The sequence below is a fragment of the Dermacentor albipictus genome, chromosome 8 (assembly GCF_038994185.2).
Source record: "Dermacentor albipictus isolate Rhodes 1998 colony chromosome 8, USDA_Dalb.pri_finalv2, whole genome shotgun sequence".
NCBI lineage: Eukaryota > Metazoa > Arthropoda > Arachnida > Ixodida > Ixodidae > Dermacentor > Dermacentor albipictus.
In genome coordinates this window covers 90,877,669-90,893,014 of record NC_091828.1, presented here as the reverse complement: position 1 = coordinate 90,893,014, position 15,346 = coordinate 90,877,669, and the positions used below count along the sequence as shown (strand labels likewise).

Here is a 15,346-nt window from a genome sequence, read left to right as displayed (position 1 = left end):
ACTTCCTTACGAACGTGTGGATGGGTCGGATGTGGAAATAAAGCTAAACTATTGCCCAAAATTCTAGTAAGGGTCATGCTGAACAGCTACCCCACATGCCCTGGATAACCTGTCAAACTAGTCCAGAATGTATTGATTATCACAGTGAATTACCATAACAGAAAGATGCAGTGATGCATATTTCTGACCTCCTTTGCATCCTTTATGTGAACGACAAGAAATATTTGGTAAATATACAATGGAAGCTATGGCATGGAAGCTCTTGATGAGTACCGAGAGCAGGTGAGAATTCAAGTACGAGAACGATGTAAAAAAATGGCTGTGGCTTAGCTAAGGTTAAGCCCAGGATGCGAAGCTTACTAGCCTTTATTTTAGTTGTTGAACCACTGTTTAGCCTGGTGAACTGCTGTTGCTTGGCTATATTTGGTTCGGCTAGACGAAGAAACAACTCATGCGTTACTCTGCATCGCCTTCAAGAGTGGAACGCGACAGCGTTCCCGTCGACCCGCCAGCGACTACGCGCCCCGCATTGGACGCGGTGAGCGTCGAGCAACGCAGCGTTCGGCGCAGCAACGAAATGTGCGCCTGAGCAAGCGACGCACGCCTGAACCTTAGAAGCAGCTCGTTTCTAAGGCAACACCGCATTCACTAGAGGCGCTTTTGTACCGGTTTGAAGCATCGTACTCGTGGCTCAGTGGTAGCGTCTCCTTCTCACACTCCGGAGACCCTGGTTCGATTCCCACCCAGCCCATCTTGCGAGAGTTGAGCGACGCCGCGAGCGACGGCGCGAGTTGGAGCCCCGTTTCTCCTCTGTCGTGACGTCATGGTGTCACATGGTATGGCATGGGGTCAAAGGTCATTGAAGGCGACGCCGCCGCGCCTGAGGAGCTGGGTTGAGCTCTCGTAATATGCTTCGCATAAAAAAAATGGCCGACCCTTCACCTACCGGAAAATGCGGGTAAGTGAAAGTTGTACGTTGCAAGGTTGGGTAAGTGAAGGTTACACAACCTGGCCTACGTCATGGTTGTGTAAACCACAGGTAACAATGCCGGATTGCTTTGGTGTCCTGCTCCCGCAGCTTGGGATTTTCTCGTTGCTGTCGGATTGCCTGGGTTTCGGCGACTCTAAAGGCGCCTTTATAGTCCGGCCATAGAGAAAGAAATTCATGAGCCGACACCAACATAGAGCCCAGCGGCCGAATTGACTGTAGCGCTGCAAGCCGACCGCATTAATAGCTGAGCCACACTTTCGGTTTTTTCTGGGTGTGCGCTTTTTGAACGCTAGATGGAACGCGTTACGCCGGGTGCATTGATCGGTGCGGCGTTTTAGAGAGCAGCTTTTTGGCGCCCGCTCTCGCGTTTCGCGTCGCCGTCGGACTCGCTGTTGTGCCTCGCCGTGACCAGCTTCGTAGCCGGGGCCAGCGCGCTGTTCCAGCTGCGCGCGCTCAAGGCGCCATCTCTCGTGCACGGCGCGAGCCTTGCCTTCCCCTTGTCCTCCAAAGCCGGATGATCTGTTCTCGCCTATCCTCTCGCCTCCAGGCAGCGCCGTGGCGGCGACTCTCGCCGCTACCATCCACTCCACCCTCGCCGTCCCTTCTCCCACTGTCGTGGCACTGCCGCGGTGCCGGCGGCGGACGCTCCTTGCCGCCTCGCCCGTGATCCACGGCTCTCCGCTCCTCCTCCGAGAGACACGGCTCTCAGCCGCGTCTCTCGCTTTTCCGTTTGCGGACCAAACGGGGAAGTTGCCGCCTCTGGTAGTGAGGCGGCAACTTCCTTCCTTGCATTGCCTGTCCTTCTCCTCCCTCCACTCTTGCCCTATACTTCCCCTTACCTGGCGCAGGGCCTTTGCGGTGACTCGAAAGACAGTTATAGCGTTTCGTCCCCTTACTTCTACTTCCCGCCCCAACCTTGTGCGGCCACATTCAGGCCTGTCTGCGAGTGAATGAGTGTGTGACCTCTGCTCAATACCCCCGTTCTCCACCCGTTTCCTCGTCCCACCTCAGAAGAAACATGAAATAATAATTACTAGTCTCTCCCCCCCTCTCTCTCCGCGGTGGTGGCCCCCTATAACATGGCGCGTCGCCGGAGTTCCGGCTTGATAGCGGCGGATCGCGGTGTGTGCTGCCCAATCCGAAACACAGAACCGCCTCCGTTTGGCGCTACTTGTCGTGTATGCAGTTGTCTGTCGTGGAAAGAAGGCAGCAGCTGCACGAACGATCGTATTACCAAGAAGCCTAATCGTCGACCCATTTTTTTTGTTAATCGATCCTACTGCTAGATCGCGCCCGGTCTTGGTGCGGAATCGTTTTATTGAGTAAAAATTATTGTGAACGATCTTTACAAGCCTCCATCTAACGTGTGCCATGCGCAATTTCATAAAGAAGGCGCAAGACGCCTGGCGAAACGAGGCAATTTTTATTTTGCTCTACATAAATGCTCGTTTCGGGCTTTTGTGCATTCATACAACGGTGTGGCGCTTAGTAAGCAGCAGTTCCGTTACGAAGCTCTACCGGACGTCAGCTGAGAAAAGTAAATTACAAGAATGTGTCATTTTGGTACTAGCACCTTATAGGAATAATGTGTGTAAAGGCGAAATGTGCGTCAGTGACGAATGGGCAGCATTGCAAACAAAAGCAATTCGCTTTTACATACATGGCGCAGAAAGTACTCGACTCATTGCAAACAATACCGCACATGTTCCCATGTGCGGTATTGCATTCCCCCATTCCTGGGCCTTACTTCCTGCGCTTTAAGAGCACAAATACACGAGCGACTGCGCGTTTGCAAAAGAACATGGTTTCAACTGACGCGATAGTACGCTACGTATCCACAGAGGTGGCCACAACATGGCTTTCGACCAAACTATGCTGGACGCTCACAGAATTCCTTCTACTTGCACTCAGAAAAATGCTTGAGCGCAGAGCCTTTCAGCCATTCAGAAGACAGAATTGTTGAGTTTCAAGGGCCTTGTTTTTGAGCTCTTCGCCGTTATCTTTTGTGCGTTTTGCCGGCACTAGCAACACACTCCCGTATCACTCCTGTCAATCGCTCGTCGCATTTTCGACAAGCGCGCGTACCGAAAGGTATATGCCGTTGCGGGGCCATAAAAAACGTCACAAGCTTGTCCCACTAAGTTTCGGCACACGCCAAACTAACTTTGTCGCGACGGCTTAGCTGCTTTTCGCTGCGTCACGACAGGCGTGGCGAGTGTGCCTCAAAATTATCCCGCGATGTCACAAATTAAAGTAGTGCTCGCGGTCAGAGCAAGCGCCACGACCATGTTCCAGTAATGTTGACTACACGCGAAAAAACTGCGTCGTACGCCCGATCTTCTTTTCGCTATCTTCGTCATAACGCCAGGCGCCGCGAACGTACCTCAATGTGTCCCCAAAAAGTAATGAAATTAATTACAGTAATTATTAGGGTCAGAGAAAGCGTTATGAACTTGTCCCAGTAAGGTTCTGTACACGCGAAACTAACTGCGTCACACGGCCGAACGGCTTTTCGCTAACTGCTTCACAATGCCAGGCGCGGCAAGCGCACCCAACAACTGCCAAAATTTGTTGCAAGGCGAACCGTTACAAAAACAAAAAAATTGGAGGACGCTTAAGCTTCGCCTTCAAGAGTGGAACGCGACAGCGTTCCCGTCGACCCGCCAAGGGGTGTAAGACAGTGGGCTACGGCGCAGCGACTACGCGCCCCGCATCGGACGCGATGGGCGTCGAGCAGTGCCGCGTTCGGCGCGGCAACGAAATGTGCGCCTGAGCAAGCGAGGCACGCCTGAGCCTTAGAAACAGCTCGTTGCTAAGGCAACACCGCATTCACTAGAGACGCTTTTGTACCGCTTTGAAGCATCGAACTCGTGGCTGAGTGGTAGCGCCTCCGTCTCACACTCCGGAGACCCTGGTTCGATTCCCACCCAGCCCATCTTGCAAGTTGTTTTTTATTCATGAAGTGCCTGCTGGAATTTATCGCTCACGGCCAACGCCGACGACACCGACACCGGCTTTTCTGCGACACGCGCTCCTTAACGCTGTCGCGTTAATACGGCCCATGGTGTGCCACAGGGAAAGCGCATACTACTGCACACGCAAAGAGACGCCTCGAACATGCACAGTGAGCACCGCGACGCCGAAGCACGACGGAAAAAGACATGGACGCCGCAATTCTCTTCTCCACCTCGAGATGCCTTCTTCCTCCCGCACTGGCTTCCCTGGCGACGACACACATAATATCGCCGATTTCACAGACGAGGCTTTAACGCTTGCTCATAAAAACACAGAATATGCACAAGAACTTTGCGACTCTGCTCTCGCAAGGTCGCGCCAGAGCGGCGGGCTGTAAGTTGTTAGTTGATTGATTTGCCTGATGAAAGTATGGAAATTGTCAGGTACTAAGTGAGATTTGCCGTTTTTATGCAATCCAGTGCATGGTGCTTATAGCATTACGATAGTTGGTTTTGGCACAGAGTGACGGAGCAGGAAACTTTGTGCTTTAATTTTTCCTTTTTGGAATTTGCGAATTCTTGACAAATGCGAAAAATGATTCCATGAGTCCAGCTTTTGCATTTCGAGGCCGATACTTGCAAATTTACCTTTCCCCCCTAAAAAAGAAAGAAACGTCGGTTCAAGAAAACCAATATGCCCCATACCTATAATTTCACATTGCTACAACGCTACAGAAGCCTGTAAGGTGAAAGCCAGTCGTTGTAGAGAAGACTACCATAAGCATGTCCACTGTCATTCACATCGCTAGGTGTCTATCATTTCCGCGCGAAGAAATTCCAGCATAAAACATCGACAGTGTTAAAGTGAAGCTTTCTTTGCCTCTTTCTTCGACTTTCCAACTGCTGCTGCTGCTGCTGCTGCTGCTGCTGATGATGATGATGATGATGCTATAGCTATTGCTGGTAATTTTGTTTCTGCTGCCTGGTACACTGCGTCGGGGGTAGGGGGGGGGGGGTTCAGAGCGCGTATATACATGGAAGAAGCGTGGCAGGGAAGAGACGCGAGAAACTCGGTTGGACCACACCGCGTCGAAAGTGCACAGTGTCCGCTGGAGCTCCGTGGGCGTCGCCACATTATGCCCTTTGTCAACTGTAATCATCAGTGACCCTCCGCAAGCGCTTACCTTTCTACTAATGTACAAGTATAGAGGGAAGCTAGATAATATGGAAGAGAGGAGGAAAAGAGGAGGCAGAGAATTGGTTGAACCGACGCCCTGCAAATATTCGCTCGCAGTCCCCGTAGAAGTACAAGGGGGGGGGGGTGTTACAGAAAAGGTGACGTAAGAAGCCAAGAAAACGCTACGCGACAGACACGTGTGTTCGCCGCGCACTGCAGCATCGTACATGTCCGTATAGGATTCTGTATGAAAACTTGCACGTTCCCGTATATATATATATATATATATATATATATATATATATATATATATATATATAAACGAGAAGAAAGGGGGTTAACCGAGGGACCCGATAATTATTAGTCATATAATAAGAAGCCAACAAACACTGACACCAAGTACAACATAGGGGAAATTGCATGAGCTTAATAAATGAAATAAAGTAATGATACATTAATGGAAATTAAAGTGGATGAAAAAACAACTTGCCGCAGGTGGGAACCAAACCCACTACCTTCGCATGTCGCGTGCGATGCTCTACCAATTGAGCTACCGCGGCGGCGTTTCCCCATCCACTTTCTTGGGTATTTATGTGTACTAGTAGAACCCTGGGAGTGTGGGCGCTGGCTGAGTGGGGGCGCTGGCTAACACTCCCAGGGTTCTACTAGTACACATAAATACCCAAGAAAGTTGTGTCTAAGATTGTCTAAGATTTAGGTCTTCCTTCCAAGGGCAAATCAATATTGTCGTTGTCTGATGAGAGCAAGCTAGTTTAGTCCAATTGAGTAGGGAAATCGACCTGCAAGAACCATATGTGGAAACGCTACCTACGAAAGCAATTTTAACGCCTGCCACAAATATGGAGCGAACGAAGTCACAATGTCTAAAAACGAAATGCAAGAATGCGTTTCCTTGTGTAGTCTAATTGTTGTCTGTTTATTGCTTCATTTTTCTTTTAGGTGATTTAGTTATCCTTACTTGTGTATCGATTGCTATGTAACATTCTTGTACTGATTGCAATAACAGCGGCACCTACGGCTAGGCGTTTTACACTGAATCCCATGACGGCATTAGCATTTTGTGCTGGCTATACTTATAGCATACACTCTCCTGTGTTATTTTTGAATATCCAATGTTCTCTGTACCATACACTGCATGCCGACTAAAAATATGCAGATGTTTTGGCTCAGTAATGTCAGATATTGGTTTAGTTGGTTCTGCACGGTTAACGTTGCTAATAGCTTGTCTATTATTAATTACGCTACGTTACACTTGTAATGTTATTCTCTTTATATTTTATTGCCTTACACTGGAATTTTCGACAGATGATGTTTTGCTCCATATTTATGTCGTGTGGCTTACGTGGCCGCTCCCCTATATAATGGCGAACAGATCCGAGGATAAAATAAAGGTAATATTTCAAAATGTAACAGTGCGAATTCGGACGTGGTGGAACTGCACAAGAGACTAGTAAAAGAGCTACGCAAAAAAAGGTGAGGCGTGCAGACAGGACACAAGAGTAGAGAAATGGACAACACGTTCGTATCGGCGTTCGTGTTGTCCACTTCTCCACTCTTGTGTCCTGTCTGCATGCCTCACCTTTTTTTTTGCATAATGAATCTTTACCAACAAGCTCAGATTTCTGTCGTTATTAGTACAAGAAGCTGCCCTCGTCTGTTCTTCAGCTTGTCCTAGTTCACTGTCGCCCTGTTGCATTTTAATTGTTTCTTTTTCTCCCTCCGGATGAGTATAGATAGCGAACAAGTTTCAAGCTTTTCCTCAATCTTTAACTCATTGTATCTTCGCACTAAAAATTGAAAAATGAAATATCCGATGAAGCCACAAAAAAGGGGCCCCACATAAGCATATAATTGTCCTGATCAACACCCGTCAACTTCCACATTTCATATCGCCCATACAAATATATGTTTGTAGCGAATCACATAAAAGAACCGCATATTCCCGTATATAATAGGGAACAACACCTATATGATTATATAAATGCATGGGGACGACATATAGAAACCTGTGCATTCCTATATATAATATGGGGAACACACCCCACATAATATATGGGAAGATGCAGGTTCCTTTAGGTGATGCCTTCCCCCATGTGGAATACCACATGGGGGAAGGCATCACCTAAAGAACAAGGATTTTGCTATGGGACCCCCCCCCCCCCCCCATATGTTTGTATTGGATCATTGGATACGTTTCTTAGGAAGGGGTGTTCTCGAAAGGGTGTTAATTCATCCGCAACTGCTATCGACATCTATATCTTTAAAACTTGTAGGTGCATGTTGGAATCAGTTAGCGCAAGACAGGGGTAATTGGAGATCGCTGGGACAAGCCTTCGTTCTGCCAATGGGCTGTATAATAGGCTGGTAGGCTGACGACGATTATGATGGTGATGATGAAATAATAGACTGGTGATGATGATGGTGACTGAACTGGACACATGGGTCTCGTGATTTAACTTACGCGTCGCTGTGTGAAAGAGGGTGGCCAGTGTTCCAGGAAGTACTGACGTGGCGTGGACGAACAGCGGGTTGCTGGGGTTTTTCTGGACGTCAAGACGCATACCGAACGTGGTCCTGGCGACCAGGTCGAACGCCAGCGTATTCAGGTAAGGTCGCACGTCGATCTGCTCACCAGACGGGCCTTCGCGAAGGCTTCGCTCTTCGAGGATCTCCAAGAAGCTGTCCACAGCTTCGACCATGTCTGGAACAAACTGGTCAAGTCCAATCGTTTACGGCACACTTCTCGAAATTAGTCAATGAGTAATTGAGTTTAATTTCACTGTTAGCAATACGAGATACTTAATACGCACTTATGTAGGTACCTTTATGGACCCAACTGCACGGTTAGAGGGTCCCGTTTTCTTGACACTTACACCGTGTAAATAGCTTTCCCTAGGAGTTGTGGCATCAAAAACTAACTCTAATTATTACACAAAATACTAGAAAAAACTAACATTTTGGGTACGAGATTATTTACAAGATTTACAAAACAAAAAAAAACATTTGTACAAAAATAGTTTATTATTATCTTTTACACAAAGAGATTCGATTAAGCAGTCGTACTGGTCCAGTACAGAAAAAGAAGACCAGCCCTCGTGCTTCAGTGGAGACGTGGGATGGGAGTTTGACACCTCACTATGCAATTTTTGCATCTATCGACATCCCATGAGTTCTTTTCTAAGCATCATGTGCGACTTTGCTGACATGATATGTTTAGCAGCTCTCTATGAGTCTGCAGCGTCACCTATTGTCATCACTTCCAATATCGGGGGCACCTCCCTATATCGGCATAGCCAAAGTTTCGATCTGTGCATTATGGCAAATTCGACGTCTTTTGAATGAAGCTATACCCGTCACCCAGCTACTAGACGCCGTATTTCCCACATACGCTTGTTCCACAAAGTTCAATAAACTAAACGGTTGCAGTCTCGCATTAAAGACGGAGCACCGATTGCGATAGCAAATTGTCAGGCAGTTAGAAGCAGTAAGGTTAGCGCATTCATCACCCGTATAAGCTGCTGTAAATATCAACTCATTGATTGAATCAACAAGCACAGCATCAGGCGCGCCCAGGCAAACATAAAAAGCATCTTACTCGATGACCTCGGACATGGGCTGTCGGAACGCTGGCGTGAGGAAGAGCGGCAGCAGCAGCGAGCGGACTGCCCTTCGTGCTGTTTGTAGCTACGAAGCGAACAGGCGCACTAGGACACAGCGCACACGATGCCATCGGCAATATGGTGGGTTATTATTATTATTATTATTATTATTATTATTACCACATATTACCTCGAAGATAGGGCACGCGTGCCCAGCTACATGCGCAGCTTCAACTGCCAATGGCGTAACCGCAGAGACGCGCGTTACCCTGCCCCCCCCCCCTCCCCCAATTCCTTGCGCACGCAAAATGTCGGCGCGTGTCCTCTATGCCGTACTCCACTGCGCACGCGAAACGACGTCACCGCACCTGGCCACCACTCTAATCGGCTCACTCTCGCATGCTTTCCATCCCACCTAAAGCACACTGCGCGCCACCGCGAATCTGCGCACTTGGGCTTTTTTACGGAACATCACGGCGACACCGACGGCGCCGATGGCGGCGGGAATCAGCCTGGAGTGTCCGTATAATTGATATCGCAGCAATAATGATTTGAGGATGCCTCTTTTTAAGCCTACAAGCCGCTTGTCTTCCCGCAGTGTCCGTCGCATGAAAGTTGCCTTTATGCAAGAGCAATCTCGACTCTCGATATTTTATTCAAAAAGAAAGCTGAAACTGCAGTCGCCTTCCCGCATCTATCGGCTAATCACTCGTCTTGAAATGTTGAACACTGGTGTCTGTGAGCATAGTTTATTTCATTAGATTTGTTTATTTGTTCTGTAACCACTCCTCCCGGTAATGCCTCCAGGGCTCTTAGAGTAAAGAAACGAAAAAGAGAAATGAACGAAATGAGATGAACAATTGCAGTTGCGTTTAATACGATATGTTGGATAGGTCTGAGGATGAATTAGTAACACCAGGAAAGGGATTTTACGTTTCTTCATGCTAATGGCTTCAACGTGATCCATTTAATTGTGTGTAGCGGAAAAGTGAAGTTACGACACAACTATTCTTTCTGCTTTTTGGGCAATGCAATACGGCAGGGGAGCAGTGGTACCAAAATTCTGAAAGCCATGGGTGCATTGTTTCGTTGTAGCTTCAAAACACGGCTTCATTCGGGCGCAACAAATGCTAAAATTATTGCTTTCTTATTTGACATTAGCTAATCTTCGATGTCTAGTGCCAAGGCTAGACACATCTCAGAGTGTGCGTTGAGGATAGCAAGATTCATAACTACAGGAAGGGACCTGGGGCAACTGACATTCAAATAAATGCGATTGCATTTAAAAAATCTAATATAAGGCGTTTGTTATACCAACCCGTATTAATGGAACACAAATGAGGAACACTATATAAGTTTGCACTTATATAGTGTTCTTTGTAAACTCTAAAAGAAAATGATGATGAAAGTTAAGGTGTTTGTTTTTGAAGTTTGCGTCGAAACCACAACGCCGAAACGTCACTGTGATGTCGCGGATTTCAAAGTATCTTTATTTTTCATCTTTGGGCCTCATTGGCTCAGTGAAGGTTCCTCAAACTAGGCACGCTTGATATTAGGCTTCTTAGAACGCAATGAAAACCTTTTTTCTTTTTTCAAAAGATACCTAAGTAGGCACTAGTAAGCACCGTCGAAAATCTATGACGTCACGGCAAACAGGTGTGGGAACACCGTTTTGCCATTTTGTGCCCTTTCTCGCTTACCAAGCTTCTTCTCCTGTTGAGAGTGGCGTCTTCTATATAGTGAAAGGGTAATCTACTAATACAGAAGAAATATAATTTCATCGTAGGTGTCCCTTTAATGTCATTCGTTGCAATCGTGAGGCCATGAGAGCGAGAAACGTTGAAGGCGGGTTATAACTGTCGCTAGCGGACAACTGCGCACTGACAGAAAAGAAAGCGTGCCTACCGCTCGCAGCTTGTTTGCCGTGAATGCCGAAGAGATGCATCGCCGTATGGGTTTCCACCTGTCCACACCCGCAACGCTGATGGAGTTGCGAAACGCTGGGTTGGCGTTCACGTGTCTCCACACAGTCTGCGAGGAATACATAGCACAAACGCGAGAAGTGAAGAAGCGTGTCGAAGGTTGCCACGAGGTGTTCGAACTGTTACTTACGCCTGGCACACAGCACACGTATTAGAACGTGCACCTAGTTTGCGTATTGTTGTTTCGTCGGAGGGTGGTGCACTTAGTAACGTAAGCTTCGCACTTCTAATTTCCTACAGCGTCGAGAACACATCAAGAACTTGACAAAATCGACACTTTTGCGTTGAAGAGAGCTGTTCTCTGTTCGAAGATTGTCTGTGAACTGCGCAGTTGTGAATTATCACCATGTGCATGTTCCAATCAGATAAACTAAGCAGCTAAACTCCTCCAGACAGCTATAGCTTTCTTGTATAACTTTCGCTCGAGATTTGGAGGTTCAGCGATTACCGGATCTCCAATGAATTTTTCACTACTTGCAAAGGTAAGAGAGCTTCCCTACATTGGCTGCGAAATGAGCAGCGCGCGTACAAGAAATATGTCGGAGAATATGGAAGCCACCGTCACGTCATGAACAGCCCCGTGCACAAATCTCCAGCCCCCTTGTAGGCATGTGGTTCAACGCGTACGAGCACTTGACATGAAGAGCACGTGACTGGCCTGAGTGACAAAGCCGTCGCGTCTGATTCCTGGCAGCTACCTTGCAACAATGTCACATCGGGGCTTTTGTGACAGTGCAACTTGCGCTTACAAAGTGTTCGTGGAGTGCACGAGCCAGAACTGTCACCAGTGTTGTCGACAATGGCATAGCAATACAGGGCCGGTATTTTGTAGCCATGCCTTTTCCGATTCTATGCTTTTTCAGCCTTTTCGCGCTTGGCCCGTGGTCAGAGCGACGGTCTACCCACATTAGCAACGGGATCAGGCGGCCGTGTGTGGTGGATAAGAATAGCAAAGAATAAGGCATAAGGCATCGCTACAAAATAGCGGCCCAGATACCCGACTCGGGTGCCTTACGCTAACTGTGCAGGCACAAAGGCCAGCGCGCGTCACAATAAACATGACTTCAAATGAAAGTCACATAGCTCATTTCAAAAGACCACCTTCAAGAAATTCCTAGTTGAGACACTTAGATTATGCGATTCTTTTTGTTTTCTTCAGCAGGAAAGCTCCGTGTTTTTGCTTCCCGTAGCTGAAGGTAGAGACATAGTCACAGAACAGTGCACAATTTGTAGTAGATGTAATAGGATTAGGTTTTCTTTTCGGCCAACGCCATCAAATCCGTTATGAGTTTTCATCCTGCTGTGACAAAAGTAAGCTTTAGATCAAGTCTTAAAGAACGCCTTCTCTGATTCACCGTCGACTGGAGCTGCTCGAACCCTATGTTGTCTAGCACACTTAATGAAATTGAAAGAAGACACCTAGGACCTGCTGACGATGGAGACTAATTAATCAGTACAAGGGAAGCCTCAAGGTGGAGTCATCGTTTTGATAAGAGCGCTTGTCTTAATCACTTGAACTGCTCATCCCGTTTCCCGCGTTTCCACAAAGGGTCGTGTCTTGTTGAGGGCAATAATGCAAATGCGTTACTTAGTTGAATACGTCCTGTTGTATAGACATTGGCTCAAGGCTGCGCTCCTTTGTTCTACCACAGTTCGACGCACGAGAAAAGCGTTGGTATCAATTGCGGGTTATGCTAATTAATGCACAACCTCATTCGCTTTAGAATGGTTGCGAAGCGTGAAAGCAGTCTTAAGCGCACTCACTCCCCTCTCCATGAATTGACCGAAATCGCTGACGAACACACGCCTCAAAAGTTCAATGTCCTTCACCATGACAAAAGGGGCGTCGCCATTGAAGATCCTGCGATGGCGTCAAAGAGACAGGCAAGGTTTTGAAACACCCGAAAGAAAAGGAGCGAATACCAGCTGTGAAGTACACCACACTTCGCAAAAGCTCTGGACAGCGTTACAGCTGAAGTAGCATGAAAAAAAAACCTTACGAATGCTTAACCCCGCTTCTAGTGCTGCCATTGTCAGCGTTTGAGATCATAGATGAAACAGATGTAAGGAATAGTCTTACAAATGTGAAATTTACACTGCAGAAAGCATTTTATTCGCACAGAGATAAAGGTTCTCAGCTCTTGTGCAGCAGCTGTGGTCCTTCAATAATTGAATCAAAGAAAACTTGTGAAATATTGCATCATTCAATCAATCATTTTCACTACAACGAAAGCATTGGCGCAATCACTCTTATTTTCAGATAAATAAAAGGTGCCATTCTTTATGTAGAAGAGCCCAAGAACCGAATGAAAAATTAGAGGTTCTGATGCGATTGATGTAGCAGCAAAAAAAAAGTGAGGAGTAGTGGGAGTCTTAGTGTTGTTATCGCAATATTGGTCACACAAGCGTATCCGTCTTTTGCAAATTCACTGTAAAGCTTAAAAGAATACTGATGTAATGTGGTGAGAATGAAATTGGATAAAATGATTGCGACTATAATTGCGGTGAAGGCTTGCCAGGACAGATGAATATCGCTAGTTGTTACTTTGAATAACTCAAATACATCTAGCCTAGTTCATAGCGTTAACAAGGGAGGTGGTAAACATTAAGGCTATGGTTTAGAACTGTTGATGATTCTGTAAGAGAGTCCACATTGGCGGTTCTCTTGGTGTCCTCGTCTGATCTCTGCAATGCTGGGCTACTCTCGTATGCAGCGAAGGCCACGCTCCTCTGCTTCTGTAAAGTTAATGGGAGCGTGTGAAATATTTCTGCAAAATTAACGTACATTCTAAACGCAGTACCTGAAAGGGTGTAAAGTGTTTTACCACCCAGTAGGTCAGCGAGGCGTCCAGAGAGCATTGATTACTCCATCATTTCACATTTATTGCCTTCACAATTACTGTGTATCAGGGAAACTTCCTCGCATTAAAATGCTACGAAAATGAGCATTTATTTCCCGCACAAGCTTGTTGGACATTTGTATAGCCCATTGTGCACGTGGATAAGAAAGAGTAACTTAAATTGAAACGTTCACTTACCCGTAGATGTCACCGTATTTCTTGAACCACTCATCGATAACTTCCACGGTGTTCTTAAAGGAAAGAAGTGGATTTTGTTTAGTGCAAAAGTTGTTTTCAATGCTTCGAAAAACAAGAGAAAGTTAATAAGTTTACAGATTATTTCGTTCGGTTCCAAATTATGATAAATGCCTCAAGTTTACATCACAGTCACATCTTGTTATTCCAAGCCATTCAAGACTCCACTGAGAAATTGTCAAGGTAATAGGACGTCCCTTCACGCAGTTTACAGTTAGTCGTTACAGAGACCCTAAAGAAGAATAATAAGTCAAGCTAGATTGAAATATCAGGCCTCTGTAGTAACGAATCCGTAATTAGCAGCAATCAAAGTGCATTTAGAAGCGCGAAAATTACTAAAAATGAAAACTCGGAGTGGTGCGACCTCTTGTGGACTATGCGACATCTCACGTGACGTGAGATGTCGCACGTCAAATGCAGCCACATATATTAGCAGCAGAGATCTCTCTTTCCGGATGACTAGGTACCGCGCTTGTACTGGCAAGCGAAAGAACTCCTATTACACATTGAACAATTCAATGCAATGCTATCGTTCTGCCTCCCTATATTGGAGAACGTGTGCGGCGGAGTCAGCAATGCAGTCGTGATATTTACGTGTCACAAATGACCCGGACGGCCTTTAATCGTCAAATGAGGCCTGTAACTCTACCAGTGCTGCTTTTATTCTCATATTACAGCGCTTGCACATATATTAAGGCAGATCTCATTGGAAGCAACAAGGGTCATGGGTGTTTCTTGCCAGCTTGAAGAGGACGTACTGCACTCTGTTGAATGATAAACTTAATCATGCTGCTTGCGTTCTCAGCACTACTTTTGGCAGGTCTGTTGCAGAAACGATTCATAGCGTTCAATTTAATTTCAATATAGAGACTATGGAATGTATTATAATAGAAGGTATTAGAATTATTAGAACAATGTATTAATAGAACGCAACGGAATTTCTCTGACAATTTTTTTAAAGGGGTGTCACAGGAATACATTCGCTTGCTGGTGGTCGGGACAGGAAGACCTCACCAATGCAGCATTGTCATTGTCATTGTCAGCATTGTCACCGAGGCAGCATTGATCGTGCATATCATTCACGTGATGTTTTCTTATTATATGTGCTTATCCATGGAAGCCATTAACATCGTCGGCTGGGTCCCTATGAGGAAAGCACTGAGAGAGCAGAACTGAGATAGGAATTCGAAGAAAGGACTAAACAAGAGCGAGTAAAGCTAACCAGTGTTATCTAGCATTACTTTGCTTTTCACTTCACCTTCGCGCGAAAGAAACTATCATGAAGACAAATTTCTTCCACTTACAAGAATCATTCCAGAAATTTTGTTCGTACAAACCTTGTGATGACTTTAGTAGACTCTCCTTGGAGTAGCAACTGAATAATATTTCTTATTTCTTTAAGGCCCGGTCAATCGCTAAATCGCTAAATCACTAAATCACACATTCGTTTATATTCTTCGTGTAATTTGGAAAACTTATTGGCGTTGCTTAACAAGTTCCATGCCTAGCGAGCGCTGGAGTGCTCCT

At 46.3% G+C, this 15,346-nt stretch overlaps 1 protein-coding gene across 4 annotated transcripts in view; it reads right to left on the bottom strand.

The window, feature by feature from the left end:
- LOC135911355 (cytochrome P450 3A24-like) overlaps nt 1–15,346 on the bottom strand; it is a 42,281-nt gene that overhangs the window by 15,485 nt on the left and 11,450 nt on the right. For 3 of the 4 annotated variants that reach the window (XM_065443595.2, XM_065443592.2, XM_065443594.2), the window contains exons 3-6: nt 13,763–13,815; nt 12,489–12,585; nt 10,648–10,773; nt 7,605–7,854 (exon numbers count right to left, since the gene is read on the bottom strand). In XM_065443595.2, the coding sequence (XP_065299667.2) occupies nt 7,605–7,854; nt 10,648–10,773; nt 12,489–12,557 (445 nt within the window). In that variant the 5' untranslated portion in view covers nt 12,558–12,585; nt 13,763–13,815. The remainder of the gene's footprint in view (nt 1–7,604; nt 7,855–10,647; nt 10,774–12,488; nt 12,586–13,762; nt 13,816–15,346) is intronic. The other variant, XM_065443593.2, reaches the window with a different exon arrangement.